Source organism: Corapipo altera, unplaced genomic scaffold (assembly GCF_003945725.1).
Source record: "Corapipo altera isolate COAL_440 unplaced genomic scaffold, ASM394572v1 44, whole genome shotgun sequence".
Classification (NCBI taxonomy): domain Eukaryota; kingdom Metazoa; phylum Chordata; class Aves; order Passeriformes; family Pipridae; genus Corapipo; species Corapipo altera.
The window spans coordinates 3,316,075-3,338,369 of NW_020884880.1; the positions used below are offsets into that span (position 1 = coordinate 3,316,075).

The 22,295-nt window shown below is 43.0% G+C and overlaps 1 protein-coding gene and 1 long non-coding RNA gene across 6 annotated transcripts; one reads left to right on the forward strand and one right to left on the reverse strand.

The window, feature by feature from the left end:
- The first annotated feature begins 4,246 nt into the window (after positions 1–4,246).
- Positions 4,247–15,270, forward strand: ASB4 (ankyrin repeat and SOCS box containing 4). Of its 3 annotated transcripts, XM_027639334.1 has the most exons (5): positions 4,247–4,533; positions 8,260–8,559; positions 10,585–11,075; positions 12,694–12,807; positions 14,471–15,270. In XM_027639334.1, the coding sequence occupies exons 1-5, from the start codon at positions 4,320–4,322 to the stop codon at positions 14,657–14,659; spliced, it is 1,308 nt and encodes a 435-aa protein (XP_027495135.1). In that variant the 5' UTR covers positions 4,247–4,319; the 3' UTR covers positions 14,660–15,270. The 3 variants fall into 3 exon arrangements, 2 of the variants coding, with proteins under 2 accessions (XP_027495135.1, XP_027495136.1); XR_003527027.1 differs by lacking the exon at positions 14,471–15,270 and having other exon boundaries at positions 10,585–11,230; positions 12,694–12,758; XM_027639335.1 differs by lacking the exon at positions 14,471–15,270 and having other exon boundaries at positions 10,585–11,113; positions 12,694–12,731.
- On the reverse strand, positions 12,952–22,046 carry LOC113945303. 3 transcript variants are annotated; one of them, XR_003527030.1, is made up of 6 exons: positions 21,745–22,046; positions 20,963–21,125; positions 19,505–19,603; positions 18,893–19,015; positions 17,818–17,880; positions 12,952–13,242 (listed from the first exon to the last, which is right to left on the reverse strand). It is a non-coding gene; the product is annotated as an uncharacterized LOC113945303 (long non-coding RNA). The 3 variants fall into 3 exon arrangements; XR_003527028.1 differs by lacking the exon at positions 17,818–17,880 and having other exon boundaries at positions 21,745–22,043; XR_003527029.1 differs by lacking the exons at positions 12,952–13,242; positions 17,818–17,880 and adding an exon at positions 16,301–17,506 and having other exon boundaries at positions 21,745–22,043.
- Positions 22,047–22,295: the final 249 nt, after the last annotated feature.

Consider the following 22,295-nt stretch of genomic DNA (forward strand, 5'->3'; position numbering starts at 1 on the left):
GAAGGTTTCAGGTTAACCTGATACAGGGATGAATTTACAGAGAGGATTTTTCTCAAAAGATGATTTACAGCTGAGCACCTGGAGAAGATAGTTTGCACCTGGCACAACTGAAGAGCTTTATTCCTAATAAGAAATAAAGCAAGAAGCATGGAGAAGATTTATGTAATATTCACACTCAGAGTCAGCACTCTGGAAAAGGAAAATCAGATAAAATATAATGATGGCTAAAGCAGGCAGAAGTGAAAAAAAAAAATCAATATTAATATTAGCAAAAAAATGTGTGAAATTAGTAAGAGGGCTGTGCTTAATCCATCTTGGGAACTGAGAGCTGTCAAGAAGAAAGAAGGGATATACTTGGCAACACAAGGGATATAAAAGGCAACGTTGCCCACGGAGTGGGCAGCAGCGTGGCAGACTTGGTCTGATGCTGCAGATGCTGTAAGGGCAGAACGAGGGGGTTGTGATCACTACTGCAACAGTATTTCTACAAGCATGCACTGTTCAGAAGAGATCAAAGTGTGGGATTAACTCAAGGATCTGTTTTTTGCTTCAGGCCCACAGATCTGACTTTCAGTACACTTCTCTTCTTAAGATGTAAGGCCTCAGAGCAGAACAGACAGCTTCACACGGAGGCTGTGTTCCTGCCACTGAAGCAACAACCTTCAGCCCTCCCACGGAGGGAGGGAATGGCAGAGCTGAAACCTCACTAGCCAGGTGTGTTAAGACACTGCTGCAAGGCAGGCCCACTCTGTAATTGAGGAGGAGAGAACGTTTGTGATGACACGTACATAGGTGACCCTGCATCTCTTGCTGACTTCTGCACCCCCCGGCACTGCCACTGGGACAGGGTTGCTGCAGAACGGGCTGTCTGGTCAGGGACTGCTGTGGGGCTGCCAGGATGTTCAGTATCACAGCTAGGAACAGCTCCATGGCTCTGCTTCCATCACCACTATTCTTTGGGGAGCATTTCTCCTTTTGCTGACTTCCTGCCTGCCCTAGTGTACAGTTCAGGATGCTAGTTTTCACCTCCAAAACTCTGTTGGAGCTGGTCCCAGCACTACAGTGAGTTATGTGGCTGCCAATAGGATATTGCTCCACAACAGCAAGTGCCAATGGAGGGGCCCTGGCTCCTCAGGAATCATGCTCTGCACAGCCTGCCAGCACATCTCTTCTTATTTTCTGCTTAAACTTGTCCTCTTATAAGCAGTCCCAACTCTGATTTTCATGCATACTCCTATGCCACCAATCATCCTTCTCATAATACCACCCCAGTGGTGCTCATGCACTCACCTCCATTCTCCTGCTCAGCTCTGCTGCTTGGTGCCCAACCAGTAAAGGACATGGCCGACTGAAATCTGTGGAAATACTTCCCTTACCTTCAGTGGGCTTTAGAATCAGCCTGTCATAATGCTAAAGAGGGTCACCAGCAGCCCATTTGAAGCCAGGAAAAATGGTCTTATTGCCTGAAGTGGGAAGCAGAGTGCACTTCAATAGGCTGTCTGATCTTCCCTTGTTTGCTGTGTGAACCTTCACGCCTGGTTCTTCTGTCCTGCTGTAACCACTTTTGAGGGGCAGATCCAGCCTGTCCCCCTGAGGTGCAGGTGTTTGTGTGCTTGTGGTTTGTCCTGAGGTGCAGGTGTTTGTGTGGCACTGAGTGGAGCAGAAGAAGAGCTTGGGGGCTGGAGTTGTCTCTCTGGCAAAAACACGCCTTGCATGAGCTCTGTAGTTTAGACAATTGATCCTAAATGTGGAAACCATGTTCTTTTAGTAGATACAGTGTGTGAACGCACAGTGCCCATAACAGTGGCTTCATGTCTAACCTATAAATATCGTTAAATACTACAACTGTAATTTATATTAACCAAGGGGTGAGCTATTGTTTCACAGGAAAACGTTCAGAATATTTGGCAGATGTAGGGCTTGGATGACATCAGTGCTGACTCTCAAAATCGAACTGCCACCTTGTGGTATGGTGAGGGAGAATTCTGCAGGAAAACACAAAGACAACAAAAATACAGATGCACAGTAAAAACTGATCCCTTTGCTCCCCCCTACGATTTAGTGTTTATGTATTCTTGAATATGTTTTGATTATACTTCAGACAATCTGTTTTTGATTGTTTATCAATTTAAAACATAAAACCATTTCCTCATTCTTATGTATAATAGTACTGAAACAACCAGAGCACTCATGAGTATTTTCTGCAAGATTAGACCCAAATGCTGCTTCCAGAAAAACACTAAGGGCTAAACATATCTATAATTGTTTCCTTTCTCTCTTTTGAACTTAATAATATTAAGAAAAATTCCTGTGAGAGTCAAAGCAGGGCCACACAAATTGCTGAAGGTGAGCAAGTTGAGGTGCTGTTCTTTCCTGTGAGTGCTCTTGGACTATGATGGATGTAAGGTAATTTTAATCAGCTTTCTCTTTCACTGTGGGCAAAGCCATCACAAATTACTTCACCTTCCTTGTCAGCCAAGAGCAAGCACAATGGATCAGCAGATGTGCAGTAATCTGTTACAGCAACATGCTTGTGCATCTCAACCTTCAAGCAGCAGACAAGCATGTGAGGTACCGGCATGATCCTTTCAGCTAGATATTCTGTCACACAGTACTATTCACGGAAGATGATAGATAAAAAGCTAGTCCTTTTCAAATTGAAAGTGTAGCTGAGGTGAACAATTGATTACAGCCATGTACCAGTTCTTTGTGCATCCATGACTTTCCAGGAATGTAGTGGTTTAAAAAAAAAAAAAGTTGCAGGTACCAAGAAGCCCCAAACATCTGGTGTTCGCATCTTGTTCCTCCTCTCATACCAGACAAGCATCAACATTTTTTTAAAGAAGTGGAGGCATCCACTACTGAAAGTAACAAGGCAAGAGGAAGGCAATCCTGCAGGAGTGAATGTAAAGGTATGGAGATTCTGACTCTCCTCTTAAGCCTAGAAAGACCCAGATGACCTGCTTGGGACCTACAGCACCTGTTTTCCTTCCCGCTGCATCTTTAGATTGTGCACAACATCAGAGATTTAGTGTTTAAAAATATTCTTCATCTAAAAGTACATAGGTAGAAGGAACTCACAAATTTCCCAGTTCTCCACAAACTGCTGTCCTGTAACATTTTTGTTCAGCACTGGTTCTAGGAGAGCACTGGTGAGCATTCTCATGGACAGGGGTCCTGTGGGTCCATACAGGGCTGTCTGAGGTTTCTGGCCCCCAAAAACCCTATGAGAATAGCAGCTGCTCTGACTTCTACTGCCATGTGGCTCACATTTCTCCATCGGTCCACTTGGCAGCCAAATTCACAGGAAGGATAAACATGAAGCTTTCTTTATAATGGTTGTGCTGGTGTCCACTTTGCTGGGTTATATAAATCATGGGTAAATAGTCTCCTTCTACATGTGGTCTCATCCAGCAGCCCAAGTGGGTGCAGGTGTGAACCACTTCTATGTGATGCATGGTAGCAGCTCATGGTAGCCACATGTGGGTTTGCATCACTGCTGTCAATACAGGGACAGGGGACTGGCAAAGACAGTAGGAAAAGGCAGGGAAGGGGCAGTGTTCAGAGGGGGATGGGGTTGTGAGAGAGAAGGTCTGAATTTAGATGAAGGGTGAGCAGAGGAAGGAAAAGAGCCTATGGACCCATGCAGCCTCCTGTGCTTGCATCTGAGTTAACTCACACATAAGCCCCCTGTGATGTGTGAGATCCCGCACCGCATAACATGTCTGTACAGCTCTGCAGCCCCCTCATCCCACCATTTCTCCTTACAAGGAGCACTGTTTGTCACCCCTAAAATCAGTACCAGCATGCAGAATGCTGTCCATAACAGTGAGTTATCTCCCATGGGAAGAGTGCCTTGGGGATTTTTAAATTATTTTTTTTTCTGAATTGCACTAGTTAAAAGGCATCTGCAGGCAGAGCATCACGTTCCATTGCAGTCAATAAATCAGCAATGGCAAATCTGAAAGGAAGTGCTTCTCTAGCAGATAAACAACACCCAGGACTAGTGTCTTTTAATGTAAGCATTTGGCAGCAGCAGAAGGTAATCAGGTGGTTAATTAATGTGTATAAATCCCATGGAGATAACTTTTATTTTTCTTTTATTGCTACTGTCTCTGTGCTCACTTTCATCAAAGGAGTGTAGTGATATCTAAGAGTGGCATTTCGATGCCCGAAATGCTCCTCATATAAATAGAACAAGCAGATCAGCATGACTGAGTGATAAAATTACCTTCTGATCTTCAGAAACTTCAGCATGCAACTGTGCTATAGGGACTTCAGAGTAACCCTCTTCACAGCACAAACAGATACATTTGGAAATGGATTTAAAGGAGACATACAGAGAGGGAGAGAATACAGAGGGGAAAATTACTCGAGCTGCAGCTGCTAAGTTGGTGAAAAAAGCTTTTCTTGAAGCCCTGAAGTCCAATGACTTTGAAACCCTGGAGGAGCTCTTGAGCCAAAAGAAAATAGATGTGGACACAGTGTTTGAAGTGGAAGATGAAAACCTGATTCTGGCATCCTACAAACAAGGTAAATGTGGCAGCATTCACCAACCAGGAAGTAGAAGGGTTTGAGTGATTTTCGAGAAACTGTGGCTTTTTATCTCCTCTGAAGCTGCAGCATAAACCGATCCATAGGCAATAATGTCTCAGTAGGGTCATATGACCATGGTTACGGTAGTAGGGGAGCTTATCAGCTGTACCTGCTGGGTTTGATGGAAGGCAAGCCAGAGCCCAGCCTGAGCCTCCATGCTTCAGGGAAGTCCAGAAAGAGGAGTCCTTTACTATTTCCTTGCAGAGAACTCAGGTACAAAGCCAAAAATAGATACACGCAGGCTAAGAAGGGTGTATACATTACTTGCATGAACCCGTACACATATACAGACTGTTCAGAAACATTAAATATTCCATGTCTTCCATTTTCAATTTACAGTAGCAATAGAGTGAATTCTGCCTGGCTCAGAAAACCTAAGGAAATCCTGTGGACCTTGGAGGTTGCTGGATGGGAGGAGATTTATTTTTCCAACTGACAGAAAGTGAGGATGTGCTAGTTTATCAAAACAGAAAAATAATCTGGAAAAACACAACCAGGAAAGACATCTGTTTCAGAGTGTAGAAAACCCAGACCAGTTCTCAGCCATAAACTGATTGAGTTTCCAAAACCTTACAACTTAAAGCAATAACCAAGTTTGCTGTTTGCTAAAATCAACACACTTCATGACCTACTTGCTAACAGACTCTCCGTGTGTATTTAGCAAACAGTAATGATCTGTCTCTGCCAGAAGTTAATCATATGTGGAGATAAACACCTCCAGTGCCAGCAGCACAGCAAATGCACTTTCTTTTCTGTGGCATAAAGAAGGGACAATATCCTTCCTGTACTCCGTTTCTTTGTTTATCTCTTATTTAATGATTGGCTCCTACTCTTTTGATTTCTTCAGAATGAGGATGATGCAGTAATTATGCACTTCCCTTAGGGACAGTGTATGAACTAAGCCACACAGTGCTGAATGTATCTTAAAATACATCTTCTGTCCTCAGCAGGCTAAGATGCATTCTGGTTGTGGTTTAAGACTACAGAATTAATGCATAGATTTTTATTTGTAGATCTGTAAGCATTAACCTGTCTCTTTTGAAGAACTCTCTCTTTTCTCCAAAAAGTAGAGGTAAATGGACAACATGGCCTAAATCAGAGCAGTTTATCCACCTTGTCTGAAAGGCAAGAGGCACTCTATGAACACTCATGTAAATTTTACTTTTGTTTTGAACAGCAGATAACTGTGACATGAAAGAGGAATTTCCTTGAGGAGGAAGAGGGGAGAAAAATTTGTCCCTACCACGTCACAATTCAGACAGTCTGAGCTTTGCCATAGCCCTAAGTGATGAAGTAGAAAATAGATGTCATGGGTGACAGAGTGTCTTTGTTTCCTCTCTTCCAAAGAGGCTGAGAGCTCTCAAAGACACTGACCTTGCTTGTACCATGGCTTTTACATGTTTCTAACCAGAGAAACAGGTAAGCTGAATGAGGTCTCCCATGGAGCCCACATCTGCTTCCCGTTCAGTGCCTGGTCTCTGTCCCTCTGAGCTCAGAGATGTCTGTGGGTTTGGGCAGAGGACATGGAAGATGCTCCTTAGGATATTGAGCACAGCTCACCTGCAGCAGCACAGGCAAAGGAAATTAGCAGCAGTCTCAGGTAGGAAAACTGTGGCTATAAAAAGTGACAACTTGGCTTTTAAAGATCACTTTCCTGCTGTTAATATATAATTTATGGCTCACATCTGGCCATAAATGCAAGACCCAGCTCTGTGTGGGATAAGCTGGCAGTACTCCAAAGCTCACTGGTAACAAGGGGGAATACTGTATGGGGAGGTGATTTAAGAAGCTTGCTCTGCTATATGCATAAGACTTTGGGATGTAGCCCACCTACTCTGTGCCTGGTTTGAGGGCATATAATGAAAAGGTTGCCTTACCAGGATTGCCAGTGTAATCTGCAGAGTCAGCAGGTTGAGTGTCCTCAGAGGACACTGTCACCCTGCTCGTGCACTCTGGTGTCTCAGAGCTGCCTGTTTTTGCTAGCTATTCACAGTGTGAGTTCCTTGAGGACTGGAGTTTGGTAGTCCCCAAAACTTGGTCCTAGAGTAGATGATGTCTGCAGTTTCTTGCCCCTATCTAAAAATATATTTGCAATTTAACTAGGAGGGAAGAAAAATATTAATCAGTTTCTTCCTGTCACCAGCACTTTGTTTCCTTCTTCCTTCTTTCACCTCTTTCTTTCCTCCTCATCTTCTTTCTATCTAATACAACAACCATGAATACTGTAAAAACTGTATCTATGTCACATTAAGGTTGAAAAACTACATAAAACTAGAGTCTAAAAAAGGAAGGTTTTTATCACTTTAATTTCATTATAGATCTTGAGTATTTTTTCTATATCTTTTGCATGATAACAGATTTCAACCAGGCGGTCACAGGATCACAGAATATGCTGAGCTGGAAAGGACTCACAAAGATCATCGAGTCCAACACTTAGCCCAAAAGTCGTCCAAAAGTCACACCATGTGCCTGAGAGCATCAGCCAAACGCTTCTTGAACTCTGTCAGGCTTAGGGATGTGACCACTTCCCTGGGGAGCCTGTTCCAGCATCCAACCACCCTCTGGGTGAAGAACCTCTTTCTAATATTCAACCTAAACCTCCCTTGACACAACTTCAGGCCATTCCCTCAGGTCCTGTCACTGGTCACCACAGAGAAGAGATCAGTCGCCCAAGGAGAAATAGATAAATCAAACCTGGAGAATTTTATAGGCACATTTTAGCTAAGATGCAGCTGCTTTATCTTAAAAAAAAAAAAAAAAAAAAGGAAAGAAGTTTTAGAATTCTCCTGCCCTTCTGCACATTATTATGGTCCTTTTTTTTTTTTTAAGCAAATGGTTATAGTTATCACTTCAGAGACTGTATCTATGCAGTTATTAAGCACGTAGTCCTATTTTGGGAACAAGTATTTCAATGTTATTTGGTCTTACACTTGCCTGCCAGTAAATGAAACAAAACAAAAAAATAATTGTGAAATTTTCTGAGAAAAAATCAAACATTTTTGAGCCAAATTTCATGCTAAAGTGTCACTGCTTCTATTTGGCTCTTCAATATAATTTGCATCAGCATTCAATCTTCTCCCTCCATACTCTTCAGGGGCAGTAGTTGGCAAGAGGTCTCTGATGCAGCTGCAGCTACATTGCCAGGGCTCATCTATGTGCAATGCATCCCTGGAGGTCTGAATCCATCTTCTGACATGCAAGATCCTGCTATCTCCTACGCAGAAACAGTAGGATGAATTGTCTGTTGAGTCACTGTCCTAAGTAAATGCTGCCTTCTTAGTTTAATGCCACCTTTGTTCAGCTATTGGCAGGCTGAAGATCCCATTTCCCCCATATTTTTTAGGTGGTGGCATTTCAAACACTTTAAGAATATTTTTTTATTTAATCTACACAAGTCACAAAAAAATCTAATATCTTATTTCAGATTGTGTCTATTCTGTGGGAATTATCTCTCCAAAGGGCAGGCTATTCAGCACATATAGTAATAGTGCTTAATGAAAATGAAATTATGCCTGAGAGAATTTTGTGTGCACTAAGCTGGTGAAAATACAGTATATTACATCAAAACTCCAACCCTTCCTTCCCCTTCAATTATTCTCAGTAGGTGGATAGTCCAAAGAAAAGTGTTTGCCAAGGCCGGTAAAATGTTTTCACTTTGTACAGGGTACTGGCTTCCTAGCTACAAATTAAAAATATCCTGGGCAACTGGACTTCATCTGGCTGTCATGTATGGACATCTGGAGAGTCTTTTGGTCCTCCTCAATCACAAAGCTACAATCAACTGCCGGCCCAATGGAAAAGCTGCGATCCACGTAGCCTGTGAAATGGCAAATGTCGAGTGTCTCAAGATCCTTTGCAACCACGGAGCTAAGATGAACTGCTTTTCAATGAGTGGGCAGGCACCCTTGCACTTCTGTACAACACGAGCCTCCATGCCTTGTGCCCAGCAGCTGATTTGGAGAGGTAAGGTAAAGCTCTGGTGTGTCTCTCATGGCATAGCCAGAGATGATGGGCATGGTCTGGGTTTTCTCTTGAGAGACAATTTCTCAAAGTACATGTGTATTTATCCCTTTCATTCACAGCTGACTTATGTCTTCATCTCAGACTCCTTTTCCCCATCTCTTTGATCTGAGAAAGTTTTTCCCATTCTGTTTCCTCACACCATCTGTCTTTCCCTTTCTGTGGCCACAGATCCTTACTCCAAGATTGTTTCCCAGTTTGGTGCCTCCAGCCCACTGCCCAATCAGTCCATCAGCAGAAGAGCTCCTCTGAATCAAGGAGTTTCTGTTTCTCTTGGCATTTTTTTCTGTCTCCTTCATCTAGGTTTAGTATTGAGCTATTGTCACGTGAATGGGCACTTCTCTTATTGTCTTTCTTGCTTGAATTTTCTTGATCTCAGTAAAATTCTTCTAACTACTTGTTTTTAGATCTGGCCTTGAAAAATCGGATGCAATTTTTCATACATCTCTTCATTTGTCAACAGCCAAACTCCTGCATCTATGCAGGGCTTGGAGAAAAAAAAGGCTATTATATAAGATTTTTGTTTTTATGAAATCAGATATGTTACACTGATGGTTATCTGTAACAAATGAAGCTATGCATAGATGTAATTCCTCCATAAATATATTTGTCAGACACTATTTGCTTAACAGAAGGATGCTGACTTGGGACGTAGTAAAAGAAACACATAAAAGATACAGCAAAATCAGGCAGTTCAAGTATTTAGTTGCAAACAGAAAGACACCCCTATTTATCACACTCTGCCATGGCAAATACAAATGCTTTTGGGCTTTTTTCTACATATGTTGTTACTGAGGGCTTTTCCTGGGATGCAGAGCCCAAGTATGCTTTGTGGGCAAGGCAATTGTCAGTCATAAATGAATAACAACATTATTTTTCTTCTGCTGGAAAAAATACATATTATTTTGTTTGGTAGAAAGGAAAATAAATGCTGCCAGTTGTATCCTGCCCAAAGCAAACAGTCCTGACAGCAGGAGTTGAATGTGCTATGATAGAAAAGCTTAAAAGTCAAACGTACTCTTATGAAACGCATCATAGAATGAATGCAAGTGAAAGAATGTATTCTGTAGGCTTTCTCCACCCACCCACCCATCCTCAACAGTATAATAGTACTTTACAAGCCACCCTTCCTCCCAAAGCACTCAGTAAACTCAAATCTCCATATGAGCTAAGTGTTGGGACTACAAATAAGATGGAAAAGGTCTGGAGCAGAATATGTCAGGTGTGCACATTCACACAGCAGCACCCCCCAACAGCCAAAGCCAGGCTTTCTTTTGCCCCTGGTACCAAAGTTCCCAAGACGCATCTTCCACCTGCCATTTCCACTCAGTGGTGTCACATGAGGTCCATTCAGGTCATTGCTGTTTGACCCCCTCTGGCTGGGGTGACTTGCTAGCCAAGCAGTGCTGACCCCGTGTTCGGTTACCATCCTCAAACTAAAACTGCCGATGCTCTCTCAGGGGCATCGAACACGACTAACACTCTACTTAACAACGTTAGCACTCAAGTTTTCCAGCTCAGAGATAGTTTCTGACTCTGCTTCCTGCCTCGCAATCTTTGCACCTCGGTCTTATCTCAGTTGTGAGGGGCCGGGGCCGCCTCTCTGCTCGGCAGATGGTGCTGTTGCTTCAGCTGCAGCAGCCGCTGGGCACAAGCGGGGCCGTCGGACCCGATCCTTTCTCCTGCAGTTTTTAATTTGTAGGAAAAAGCATTTTACACAGAGATTTAGGCCTTCTGCTGCTCCAAAATAGAGTGTTCAGATAAGGTCTTCTTCCAGCTCAGGGCCAGGCTATCACATCTGAATTTACTCCTTGAGGGCTTAAGAGATTAACAATGCATTTTCATATGTGTTGTTCATGCCAGTTACCCACCGTGACCTTCTCCTTGGGAATGAGGGCTCAGTCAGAGAGATGGCCAAACGAGCGTTCCATTACCTTAATTTTTTCCCCCATCATCTTTTGCTGGCAGGAGCAAATGTGAACATAAAAACAAACAACAAAGATGAGGAGACTCCTCTGCACGTCGTTGCACGTTTGGGTGTCCCAGAGCTCGTGGCCTTTTACGTGGAACAAGGAGCACACATTGATGCTCTCAATGCCTATATGGAGACTCCCCTGGCCTGTGCAGCCTATTGGGCCCTTCACTATAAGGATCAGATATACAGCCAGGATCACCACCTCATCTGCCGGATGCTCTTAGACTATAAAGCTGAAGTGAATGCTCGTGATGAGGATTTCAAATCACCACTCCACAAAGCTGCCTGGAACTGTGATCATGTCCTTCTGCATATGCTGCTGGAGGCAGGAGCAGAAGCAAATATCATGGATGTCAATGGCTGTGCACCCCTACAGTATATCATAAAAGTGACATCTGTGCGGCCAGCTGCTCAGCCAGACGTCTGCTACCAGCTGCTACTGAATCATGGAGCAGCTAGGATATATCCTCTGCAATTCCATAAGGTTAAGGATGCCTTTGTACAGTAGCGATATAGAGAGAGGTGATGTCTTGAACAGGAATGGGATGAGAGACATAAACTTTGGGGTTTGGTGGTATCTGGATTTACTGGAATCCTGTCAATGTCTGAAACCTTGTGAGCTGACCTATTGTAAGAGTGGTATGATTTAACTGAAATGAAATTACAGTTACCCATACCAGAAACCAGATGCAGATCCCATTTTTGCTCTTAACCAACCTGAAATGCCAAACTCTAAATGCCGGTTCAAGCCTAATTTTTTCAGAGCAGATTCACCTTCTCATTTCAGAAAACTTATATCCCTTTGTCAAACTTGGCTTCAAACAGGCTTAACTGAGTTATACAAAATGCATATTTCATGTCTCTACCAAAGATTAGAGATGAAACCACTTGATTCAGTTTGTCACATCTGACCTTTAAAAATCTATTCAAGTCTATTCAAAATTAAATACATCTCAATAAAGCTTTGGATTATTCCCAGGAAATGTGAGAATTAAAGGGAAATGCTGGCTCTGGGCTTATAGCTGACTAAAACAAAAAAAAAATTACAAGATCTCTCCTGAAAAGTTTTTAAATATCTGCAAAACCCAAGGAAGTGACAGAAGTACCTAACAGTCTTAATATACCAGAGAGCCAAGTAAGTTTGCTGTAGTCAGGACTTATTCTCTCTCACCCAATGCCCTGAGCAACATTTTGCAGTTCCTCCACTGTAGATAGAAAGTTTTAACAAGCCAAGGAACCAGAAGCCTTTGAATAAAATGCCAAACTTTTGGTTGTGCCCTCTTGAACCCAGGATGAGTGGGCCCTGTCTGTAACAGAACAATGCTCTCCTAGAGCTCATTTGAGAGCCAGGTCTGGGGTCTCCTCTTCCTGCCTCTGCCTTTCTCCTGTTGCATGAACTGTGTGTCTCTTCCAAACCAACATTTGCCCATCTATAAAAAATGTAGGATGATATTTATCCCAGAGGGATGTTTTGCAGTTTTGTTTGTGAAATCTGGTGACTCTGTGGGACAAAATTGGGTGAATGCAAAGTGTGATTCCTTACGGGTGAGTGACAATAGACTTTGGATTTTTCCCTATTGAACTAAAGTTACTGGGCAGAACAGTTGTCTCGGGGGCCTTGTGTGGCTTGAAAACCTTACTTCTGACCTGTGTTATCTCCTGGTCTTCTTTTAAATTTTGCTGTAGCAATGCATTTTTTATTCATATGAAGGGATTTTATTGTGTTCCTGTGCTGCATGACCTGGAGCAAGGACTCTGTGCATGGCTTTGCCTGGTGTCAAGTCACTCAGCCCAGCTATGAACAAGTTATCTCTAGATTTGGGTGCTAAAGCCCACCCCAGCCAGACTGCTCTGGAGATCTAAGCCGGTACTTCTGTATGGTGTTAAACTGGGATATGCATACCTCCTCTAGGGACTAGCCTGGGGTTTCTTGCTGAACTTGTGCTGAATAGTGTAGAAGGGCCTCGTGTCTTTGCATCTCCAACCCTATCCTCTCATAATTCTTTGGCTGTGTCTGTCTCAGTTCGTTGCACAGTGCCAAGCATCCAAGCTAGCCCCAGGTTCTTGGTGGTACTTATGGTCTCCATGCATCCTGCCTGCAGGTGCTACAAGCCTGTCATTCCCACCCTAGAGCTGTGGAGGTCGTTGTCAATTCCTATGAACATATCAAATCGACATCTAAGTGGAAAGCAGCCATACCTGAGGATGTCTTTCAGGTAAGCTCTCAATGATTTGTAATTGAGTAAAATGCAAACTCATTATTTGCATAACCCATATCCAAACATAGGAAAGAAATAATACTTTTGAAAGAGAAGAACATCTCAGAGGATTTGGGACTTCCCCATTTAATATCACTTATTTGACAAAAGCATATCATTCACTGAAAAAAAGACATATTTTTGAGAAATTTTCATTGCAACATTACCCTTTGGAGGACCCCTGTCAGTGGTGCTGCAGAAGCTCAGATGTCCCTGTATTCAGCAAGTGAAAAGATTCTGGCTGTATTGGTGTTTCTTCAGATCTGTCAACGTATATATTTATATATATTGTTAAGTCAGCAAATGTTTTAAAAGTGCCATATAACATGGGTATGATTATGTATCTTTAGGTTCTGTTGCATGGGTCAGGTTTCTGTGAACAGGATGGCTTAGCTGAAAATGCAAGGAGAATTTAAATTAAAAATAAGTGATTAAAAGAAGAAAAAATGTGTCAAAAGGCAAAATTGTGGGACAAGTTACATGCTTTTACATAATTATCCCTTTAATTCAGAAATCCTCATAGTCCAAATATTCCAGTTTACAACTAGTTTATTTGTTAATACTGGACTTTTCCAAAATTTTAAAATCAGTGCTGAAATGCAGCAATATCTGCTATACATTGCCAGTAGATTTAGGGAACTCCATCTGTATTATAAAGAAGAGTTATATTCCCAGAGAAACTGTGAGATTTTGTTGGGGTCAGATTTGTTCAGAAAAAAAAAATCATTATAGTGAAAACAAAATTAAAAGTTAAAGGTCTTTTTTCACCTTAATAACAGCAGCAACAACAATAATAATAACAGTAAAAATTTTTATTCAAACAAAAATATTAATCTGAAATTTCGGGGCATTCTTATTTAGAAAAGGTCACAGTTGCTCTATTTCTTTGTTGAGGTTTTAATTTTTGTTGTCAAAGCTGAACTTATCATGAAATTGAAGAAAAACTTTTGTTGACCCAAATGCATACTTTACTGTACATAAAGCATAACCTGAAAATACATGTAACCAGATCTATCAAGTAACAAGATTACAAAATAAGGTCAAGTCACATGTAGTCACATGTATTTACCATGTGCTTTGGAGTTTTTTGACATTATTTGTAAGCATCTGCACTTTTCTGCTCATGGGGATGCAATTTCATATATTCTAGAAGGCCACTGGACGATGAGTAAGACCAAAACTACTCTGCTCTTTACAGCCCCAGTGAACTCACTGGTACCACTGGCATTGTGCTGCCTCACTGCCCCGTGGTGAGGTTTAGAGGATTAACTCACCCATGTGCTCTGACCCTGGGCACACTACAGGGTCTGTTCAGTCCAAGACTTACACCACAGAGGAACCCCCTCCTCAAAATGATGGATAAGGCATATCAAACCTGCAGACCAAACCTAAATATTTCATCATTGTCTTTCACTTAACACTAAATATTTGGGGCAAGCATAAGAATTTTGTGCAGGCATTTTGGCTAAATGAAGCCCCTGGTTCTTGATGTGCCTTCAAGCGACAAGATGGCAGGCTGTGCTTTTGACCTTGTTCTGCCAAGGGCTACGTGTGGGCAGGGGAAAGGGGAGGAAGAAAAACACCCTCATTGCCCTAAAACACGTTTGTGGCTTTTTTACAGCGGCACCAGGATTTCTATGACTCTCTGTTCACCGTGTGCAGCAATTCCCCACGGTCACTCATGCATTTATGCAGATGTGCGATTCGGGCAATATTGTCAGAAAGGTGCCATCGGGGAGTGCCCTTGCTCTCCATCCCTCTGCCCATAAAGAAGTACTTGCTGCTGGAACCAGAAGGAATCATCTACTGAGTTGCCACAGAGCGGACGCTGGTTTCTCCCTTCCCGGATCCATATGCCTGTGCAGGGTCCCGGAGCTCCAGACACAATCCTGACACAGCCCTTTGCATGTGTCCATTTGCAAGCCAGCCTGAAGCTGGGCTGGGATTTACCAGCTCTCCTTGGAGCTGCTTTCTTTCCCTACACCAAGAAATCACAGCTGCAGCTGCAGTTTGCACTGGGGAGGCAGAGCTGGAAAGGGCCCCTGCTGCAAACACACATGGGCACATACTGCCATGCTTTGTTTAGCCTAGCTTAAACGATGCTGCTGCTTCCTTTAGTATTTATTACACTGCCTGCGAGATAGCATTAGATTCAATCTGTACAACTTTTGATACTGTTTCACTATAATCTTCTTCAGCTGCCCTTTTGGGAGTAAAAGAAAGGATACTGTCAAAAAATAGGACATTTATTAGAGTCACAGAAATGTTTGCCCAGAAAGAAATGGGCAAAGTGCTTTAAATTGTGACCACAGACAGGCTTTCAGTAGTTTCTGTATATTCCTGTTGATTGAGCCTCAATTCAATGTTAGTTCACTGTTCACTACACCTGTCTGTTTCTTATAAAGCTTTGTCATAATTGTATCCTTTTTAATTGTAAGAAATTTTTCCTTTATCAGTCACAGTATGTGAACAGGATTGAATTGTTCAGCCCTGGAATTTTTGTACTTTGATATTCAAGCCCAGGTAGCTTTTAGCACGTGCTATCTCTGTTTATACTGTCATTGTGACCGATGATAAATTCACATCCCGGTGTCAAGAAATCAGGTGGAAAAGACTTGCCCCTGCAACCTGCGCAGCTGTACTTATGCCCATCCCTATATCTCTCAGGATGGTGTTGGATGCGATCTGGGAAGAATATGAATCCTTCTCTTCATTGACTATAAAATGAACCAAGCCTGCTAGCATGCTCTGCACCTCAGTTTTGGCAGCTAAGTGCAGGTGAGAGGAATCCCACCTTAACCAAAAGGTGTTTTGAAGATGAAGATATGTTTGCTGGGCTGTTACAGACCTGCCACTCCCCTGATCTGAAGACCCTGTGCTTTTGGACCTGACAGCACTGATTTCCTTTACTTCTGGCTGAGTTGCTTTCTCCAGTCCAGAAGGATAAAATGCAGGGCAGTGACAGTTCACACAGCAAGTATCCCACAGCAAGGGCAAGTGTGTGATCTGACCTACAGGTAAACTCCATTTTTCTTCCCTTTTTTAGTCAGATGCAATCCATCTGGGCTGTTTCACTTTTTTTAGACCCTGGCAATTCTGGGCTCTGTGAAGACGGAGGGGAGCTGTGCCCACCATTGGAAGCCAGTAACTCCTGACTTCTCATTGCACCTCTGACTGTGAAGCTGTCAGTCCTCATTGCTATCACTATGTCTTTGCAAGAGAGGCCCAGCCAAACAGGAGCAGCCAAGCTGCTCAAGTGTCTCCGTGTCTCACAAAATGGCAATAACAGCATTTGAAGAAACGTGGAGATTATTTAGTGTTACAAATTGCTTCTCTTTCCTTTCATCTCAGTTTTCATTAATTAAAGCTTGTACGCTGTGTTAGGAGAGCATCCAATTCATGGGTCTGCCTATGTTTAGCTAGACAGCAATGAAGATTGCTATTTAGCAGTTTCCAATTCCAATAAGGAATTTCAAAGCCAACACAGATGATGAGTAAATGCTTTCTTATGTGGATAAAACTGTAATATAGGTCCCTGTACGTCAATAAACTGATGAGCAATTTCCATACAGCTGCAGAGACATGTCTGTCAGAGACATTACAGTAGTTTACCACTACAGTAGTTTACTAGGCAGAATGATCAGCATCTGGGGCAGGTTGTCTATTGAAAAATCTGCTTGAGTTACCTCCAGGTCAATGGGATCCAATGAATTCTGCACTGAGGAAAACCAGTGAATCTGAAAGGACGAAAAAGGGTAGGTTACCTTAACCCACTGCTTTTCTAGGTGATGTATCTATCTAAGCCAGGCATGAGGAAAAGGATTTGCCGACTGGTCAGGGTAAGAAAGCATTTGTTGCTTTCTAACAGTCTGACAATGGGGCAAGATGGGCAGTCCAGAAGAGACAGATGGAGATACATGATTTTGTTGGGAATGCGTCCCCACACTGGCTGCTTCTGAAAGCAAAATTCTGCCTCTGGAAGAGAGATGTTTAAGGCAGAACAATAGCACTGTTTTCTGACCTGTCTTAGCCAGGACTCTCTTGCTGAGAGGGAAATAAGAAGGCTGTCACTAGTGTTCCTAAATTCCCTCTGATCCTCCCCTTCTGTAGCGAACATGCTTAATTTTTATTCTGTGGGCACCCAGGCTCACTTCCAAGCTTTGTACCAAGCAGGTGCTAGATTATAGCCATTGTGGTATCTGACAGAGAGCACAGTGGGATCAGTCTGATTATAGTCATAGGAATTTGCAAGCTGTTAAAAACACTAGAGAATATCCCAGTCACAGAAAAAAATGTCCTGATTGATGCACTTTAATTGCTTCTGTTGTTGAAGTTAGGAAGACCAAGAGTAAGCAAACCTTAGTATTTGTTAGTATTTTTAGCGTTTTTTTTCCCCTCAATTGCTGTATTCTATTCCTACACACCGGATGGAGTAGCTCATGAGAGGAGTGGGAATACTTGATATTAAGATCATCTTTTATTAAATTCATGGGATGCACAGTCTTATTATTATGACTTAGTGGAGATGTCTTGAAATTTCATACTGCCATATAATTCCTGATCATGCTTTTATATTTTCAAAGCTGCATCAGACTGGATGGTTGCACATGGAAATAATGAGAAACCTCTACACCACATGTTCGAGCATAGTCATGACCTAAAAGGACAGAAAAATGTTTTCAGGGTTTTTTGGTATCTTCTGTGAAATGAGAAGATTGCTTTTTGCCATTGGGCTTCCCAGTAGAGATGTAGCCATGTTTGAAACATTTCCACTGCATTCCACAGCCTATTAGAATATTTAAAGCACAGATGGGCACAAAGAATGAACTACACTTTCCTATTGGCAGCTCTTTCCCACAGCTCCCTTAATGACTTCTCGGTGGATAACATTCAGACTCTAGGGTTTGGTTCTCATGCTTTTTTGGGAGGTGCTCTCAACCCACATGCATTGCGGACAAAAAAAGTTACCCCTTCTATGACTGTAGGGACACTCTGCGTGTGTTTGTGGGCCAGTGCAGAACCATAACTCAACTGCTCATGGAAATATGGACATCCTCTTTGTAAAGTGCTCTTGCAATAATTTTAAACTTAGTTCCTGATGCCCTATTGGATTCGGGTTGACTCAAAACTCCAATAATTTTTCTGTGGAGAGTCCCTAAGTGAAACTGAAGTCTAACAGCATTCAGGACTGTATTTCCCTGCAAAAGCTTTAAATGGCTATTCATACTTAGAGTAGATACTGGGACATTGAGTCCAAAAGAGGTTGGCTGATTTAGCTCTCCAACATTGCTGCCTGTCCTGCCAACAAGAAGAGGATCCAGAGCCTGCAGAGTGTCATCTCAGGACATTGGAAGAGGAAGCAGCAAATGTTGACCAGTTCCCGCTCAGCCTTCAGCCAACATTTTTAAAACTTTCACTATTTGTCCTTGAGACAGTCTAGTTTCCCAATGCTGCTGTTGGCAGTGGAATTAAGACCAGAAGGTTGCACAAGGCTGAAAGATGTGCTAAGTAGGTCTTCTCTCCAGAAAGGGGGCTTTGGATAAGTATCAACAACTGTTCCGCATACAGAGTGGTCCTAGAACATGATACCAGTTTTGTCGATATGTTCATTACTGGTACTTAAAAATCAGTGTCACCCATCTCTACTCCAAAAACAAGCTTCCTGATCAGAATGGCTGAATGGTATCAATACTCAGCCTCAGGACCTTCAGCACAAGGGGATGCTGCTTCCACATCCCTTGCTTTTCTCATAATGGACTGCATGAATATGAGTTTGCCTTATAAAGAGGAAAAGGTTCATAGCCCAAAGCAAAATATAGGGCATTAGGTCACCTGGCACAGGCAGCCAGGACTTCATGTCTTTCTGTCCTTAGCATTTGCAAAGCCAGCAGAGAAAGGGGTTGGGTTGTCTGTGTCCCTTTTCATGCTGTTATATGGCATTGTCACTAGGGGTCTGTGGAGGATGATGAGGCTGTCTGCATCATCTTGTAAGGATTTGGACCAAACCTCGCGACTACATGAAAGCAGAATGGTGTTGAAATACCTATTTTGATTCTGGCAGCTCTCCATGGGTCTGTGCACATGTTGGCAGGTGTGAGGAGACCTGCAGAGATCCCAGTCAAAATCTTTGACCTGGTTTCAATTGGAGTTTTCAACACAAATCAAGCTGAAACAAATAAGTTCCCGTAAGTGTTTTGGCATCAATGAAATTTTACTTATTCACAGACACTTACCATCTTGGAAAAGCATCTCCTATCTTTCCATGGGGCAATATCTTACAGCATATACACCAGTTTTGACAGAATCAAGTTAACTGTTGTGAACATGAATTTATACAAATCTCCCAGGCTGAGCAAGACTGACTATTTTTGTAAAATGCGAGGAACAAAAATATTAAGCAGCAGGGGCAAAGTTCTGGTCAGACATGAAAGGTGGCAGCTTTACTTTTAGCTTCCAGCACTGCTGGATCTATTAAAATGTTCACAGGGACTCAGCTCATTCGTATTTGAGGAACGTCCTTTGAAAGCACACTAATGCTTCTGGCAGCAGATTTTGCTCATGGGACAAATACCTTTAAATTAAACATACAAGAGTTCAGTCTTCAAGATTGAAAGGAAGATTGAAACAGTTTGGGGTGGCCTATGCTATTATGTACCTTTATTAAACTCTGAGAAGCCAAAGAGGCATGACAGGTTTTCAAGGTGCTGGAAGGTTTGCAGGGCTCTTGAAGGGCTGCTGTTGCTTTTCTGAAACACTACAAGATACAGATGGGTCAGATGCAGCAATATTTCCATTTACTTTCAGGATATGGCAGTAGAATTTCCCTGTAATCCCTAGGGTTTGCACTTCTACTAAATGATAGTGCAGAACATGCTATTAGCAGAGATGCCAAAGCCTAGCAAGTGTCTGACACCTTAACCTCTCCAAGAATTATATTAAAGTAGTGAAAAGATCCACCACAGGCTCTATTTGTAGAACGGCAGGGACCTCTGGTACAGCAGACAAATGGGTCAGAAAAGATTGCTATATACAGCAACTGTCAGATGAAATCAGTTGGCTGCTCAGAAATTTGTTTCTTACTATTTCTGCAAATGCATCTCAAGCTTCCTAAGACACAAAGTGGAAAGAGATGATGAATATCATGCATTCCAATGACCTGTTTGATTTTAATACACAGTTAACATTTTCTTAGCGTGTGGCAGCTGTGTGTTGACCTTTACCTTGCACAGGCACCCTATGGAGTGCTGCTAAATTACAATTAAGGCATTCGAAATGAGGACATCAGGGCATGTGATGATTTTTACACCACTGATGAACCGTTCAGTTCTGTTCCTTCAAGCTGGCGCTGAATAGCAATGCTGGTATCGGCCTTTTGCCTAGTGCCAGAATCACACCGTGCTTTAGCTTCATAACAGTGTGGTCGGTGTGGCTGCTCAGGCTGTTGATACTGTATTAGGCACTGAGTTATTTTATGCCAATAGTGACTGTACATGTGGAGTTGCACTGCCTCAGTATAGCTGTAAGCTTGCTGGTTATTTGTGGGAAGGAAGGGGTTTGAATCCAGACAATTCTGGTTGAGAATAGGGATCTTTAACTATTTCTAATAACCCTACAAAAATCACTAATTGGTTAGAGACTAAGAATATATCACTGCTAAGGTCTGAGGAAGAAGGTGCAGGAACAAAAGAGCAGGAATACACACGGAAAGTCTAAAACAATGCACTATAAAAGAGCGGACAGAACTGTGTGCCTTATAAATATATGGCCATTGGTTCACACAGTATGAAAACACAGATATTGCTGCAGGACAGGGTAGTGCCTAAGCTGGCTACAAGCACACAGCATTCTGGAAAGCACTGGCAAAGAGACATCACTGCAGTCAGAGCAAAGCCATTTCAGGGCAAAAAGTAATATTTTAACATTCATGCAGAGAAAACCTGTCCCTAAAGACCCAGTGACAGCAAAGTCCACTGAATTACACCTACATCCCAAAGGCTGAGCTAACCCTTTTGTGAGTCTATCCTGCTGTTTCCAAGTTTACTTCTGGGGAAAAGGTATGCAGCTGTCCTGAACTCAAGGGCTCTCTGTCAGCCTGTGTCCATGGTGACCATACCTTGTGGTGCCAGCAGCTCAGAATGATACCTTGCTGGAAATTTGGACTTCAGTTTGTCATCTGGGTCCATTTCTCCCACAGTCCTGACCTTCCCTTCACTGAGGGTCTTTCGAGTGTCTCAATAAACCTGAGAGAGTTGCCATGCACATTCGAAGGTGAAGTTCTACAGCAAATTAGAAAAAGAATAAAAGAAATTAAATGTAAAACAAGACAATTAAACATTGTTTACTTAAAAATGAGAATCAGCACTTTGAGGGCTGTGAACTGTGACTTGTGATACTTGAATGTTATTATACCACAGGACTCCACTTGGTCACAGTCAGTGTTCCTGTATGCCCTTCCCCCTCAGGCACACTCAAAGGCCTGTTCCTGGCACAAAGGATTCATAAGCCACCAGCATGGGCTGCAGATGCTCTGTGGAGAGTAGATTCCTACTGCAGTGACTGCAAGTTCAAGGCAAACCCAAGCATTTTCTCCTGCACTTGCCCTCAGGGGCAGCTGAGGACTCTCGGGAGAACCTTAATAATGGGCAAATAAACAGATGCATATACAACCCTAGCCCAGGCAGATGTGTGGCTTTAGCAAGCTTGGATGGAGGCATCCAAGAGACCCTGACTCAGCTGCAGAGAGCTGGATCACAGAGGTCTCTGTAACCCAGTTCTCTCCTACTTTTCTTTCCAGCTGTTTGAAGCTCCACTGGTACCTGACATGTTGTGCTGTGGCCATCACAGTCCCCTCTTGCGGGTCACCTGACACAGCACCTCCGTGCTTTTCAGACGTACCTGAGTTACACACTTGGTGTCCCCTTAAGCTTTGACAGGGATTGCATCCTGCCTGTAGAAGATCAAGAAGGAGGACTCCTTTATCAGCTGACTGGGGCACACTATCCGCTGTTGCCTGGCCATGCTGCGAGTGTGAGAGGGTTTGATATCAAATGGCACTGAGTTCTGCCTGGTTGCTGGCACCAGCCTGAGCACAGGGAGAGCTGCCATTTCTGACATGGGGCAGGGAGAGGGGCAGAGAGGCAGCCCTGGCTGCCCTTCAGTTTCAGATGACCTGGGTGCACTGGTGAGATGGTAGGGAAGTGGCTTCAGGCAGGCAGGAGCAAACTGCAGGCAGCACCTGGAACAAATATGGGCTTGGACTTTGATGCAGCTCCTTCCAGCAGCCTGGAAAAGGAGGGAGAGCAGTGGCGTGACCAGCCTGGGCGGCTCTTGCTGACTCGACATAAACATGTTTTTAAGCTCCCGGTGCAGCCAGCAGAGAACAAACTGTCCCTGCTTCTGGCTCAGGAGGCTGCCAGAACAACGCCCAGAGGCACCACTGCTTCCCG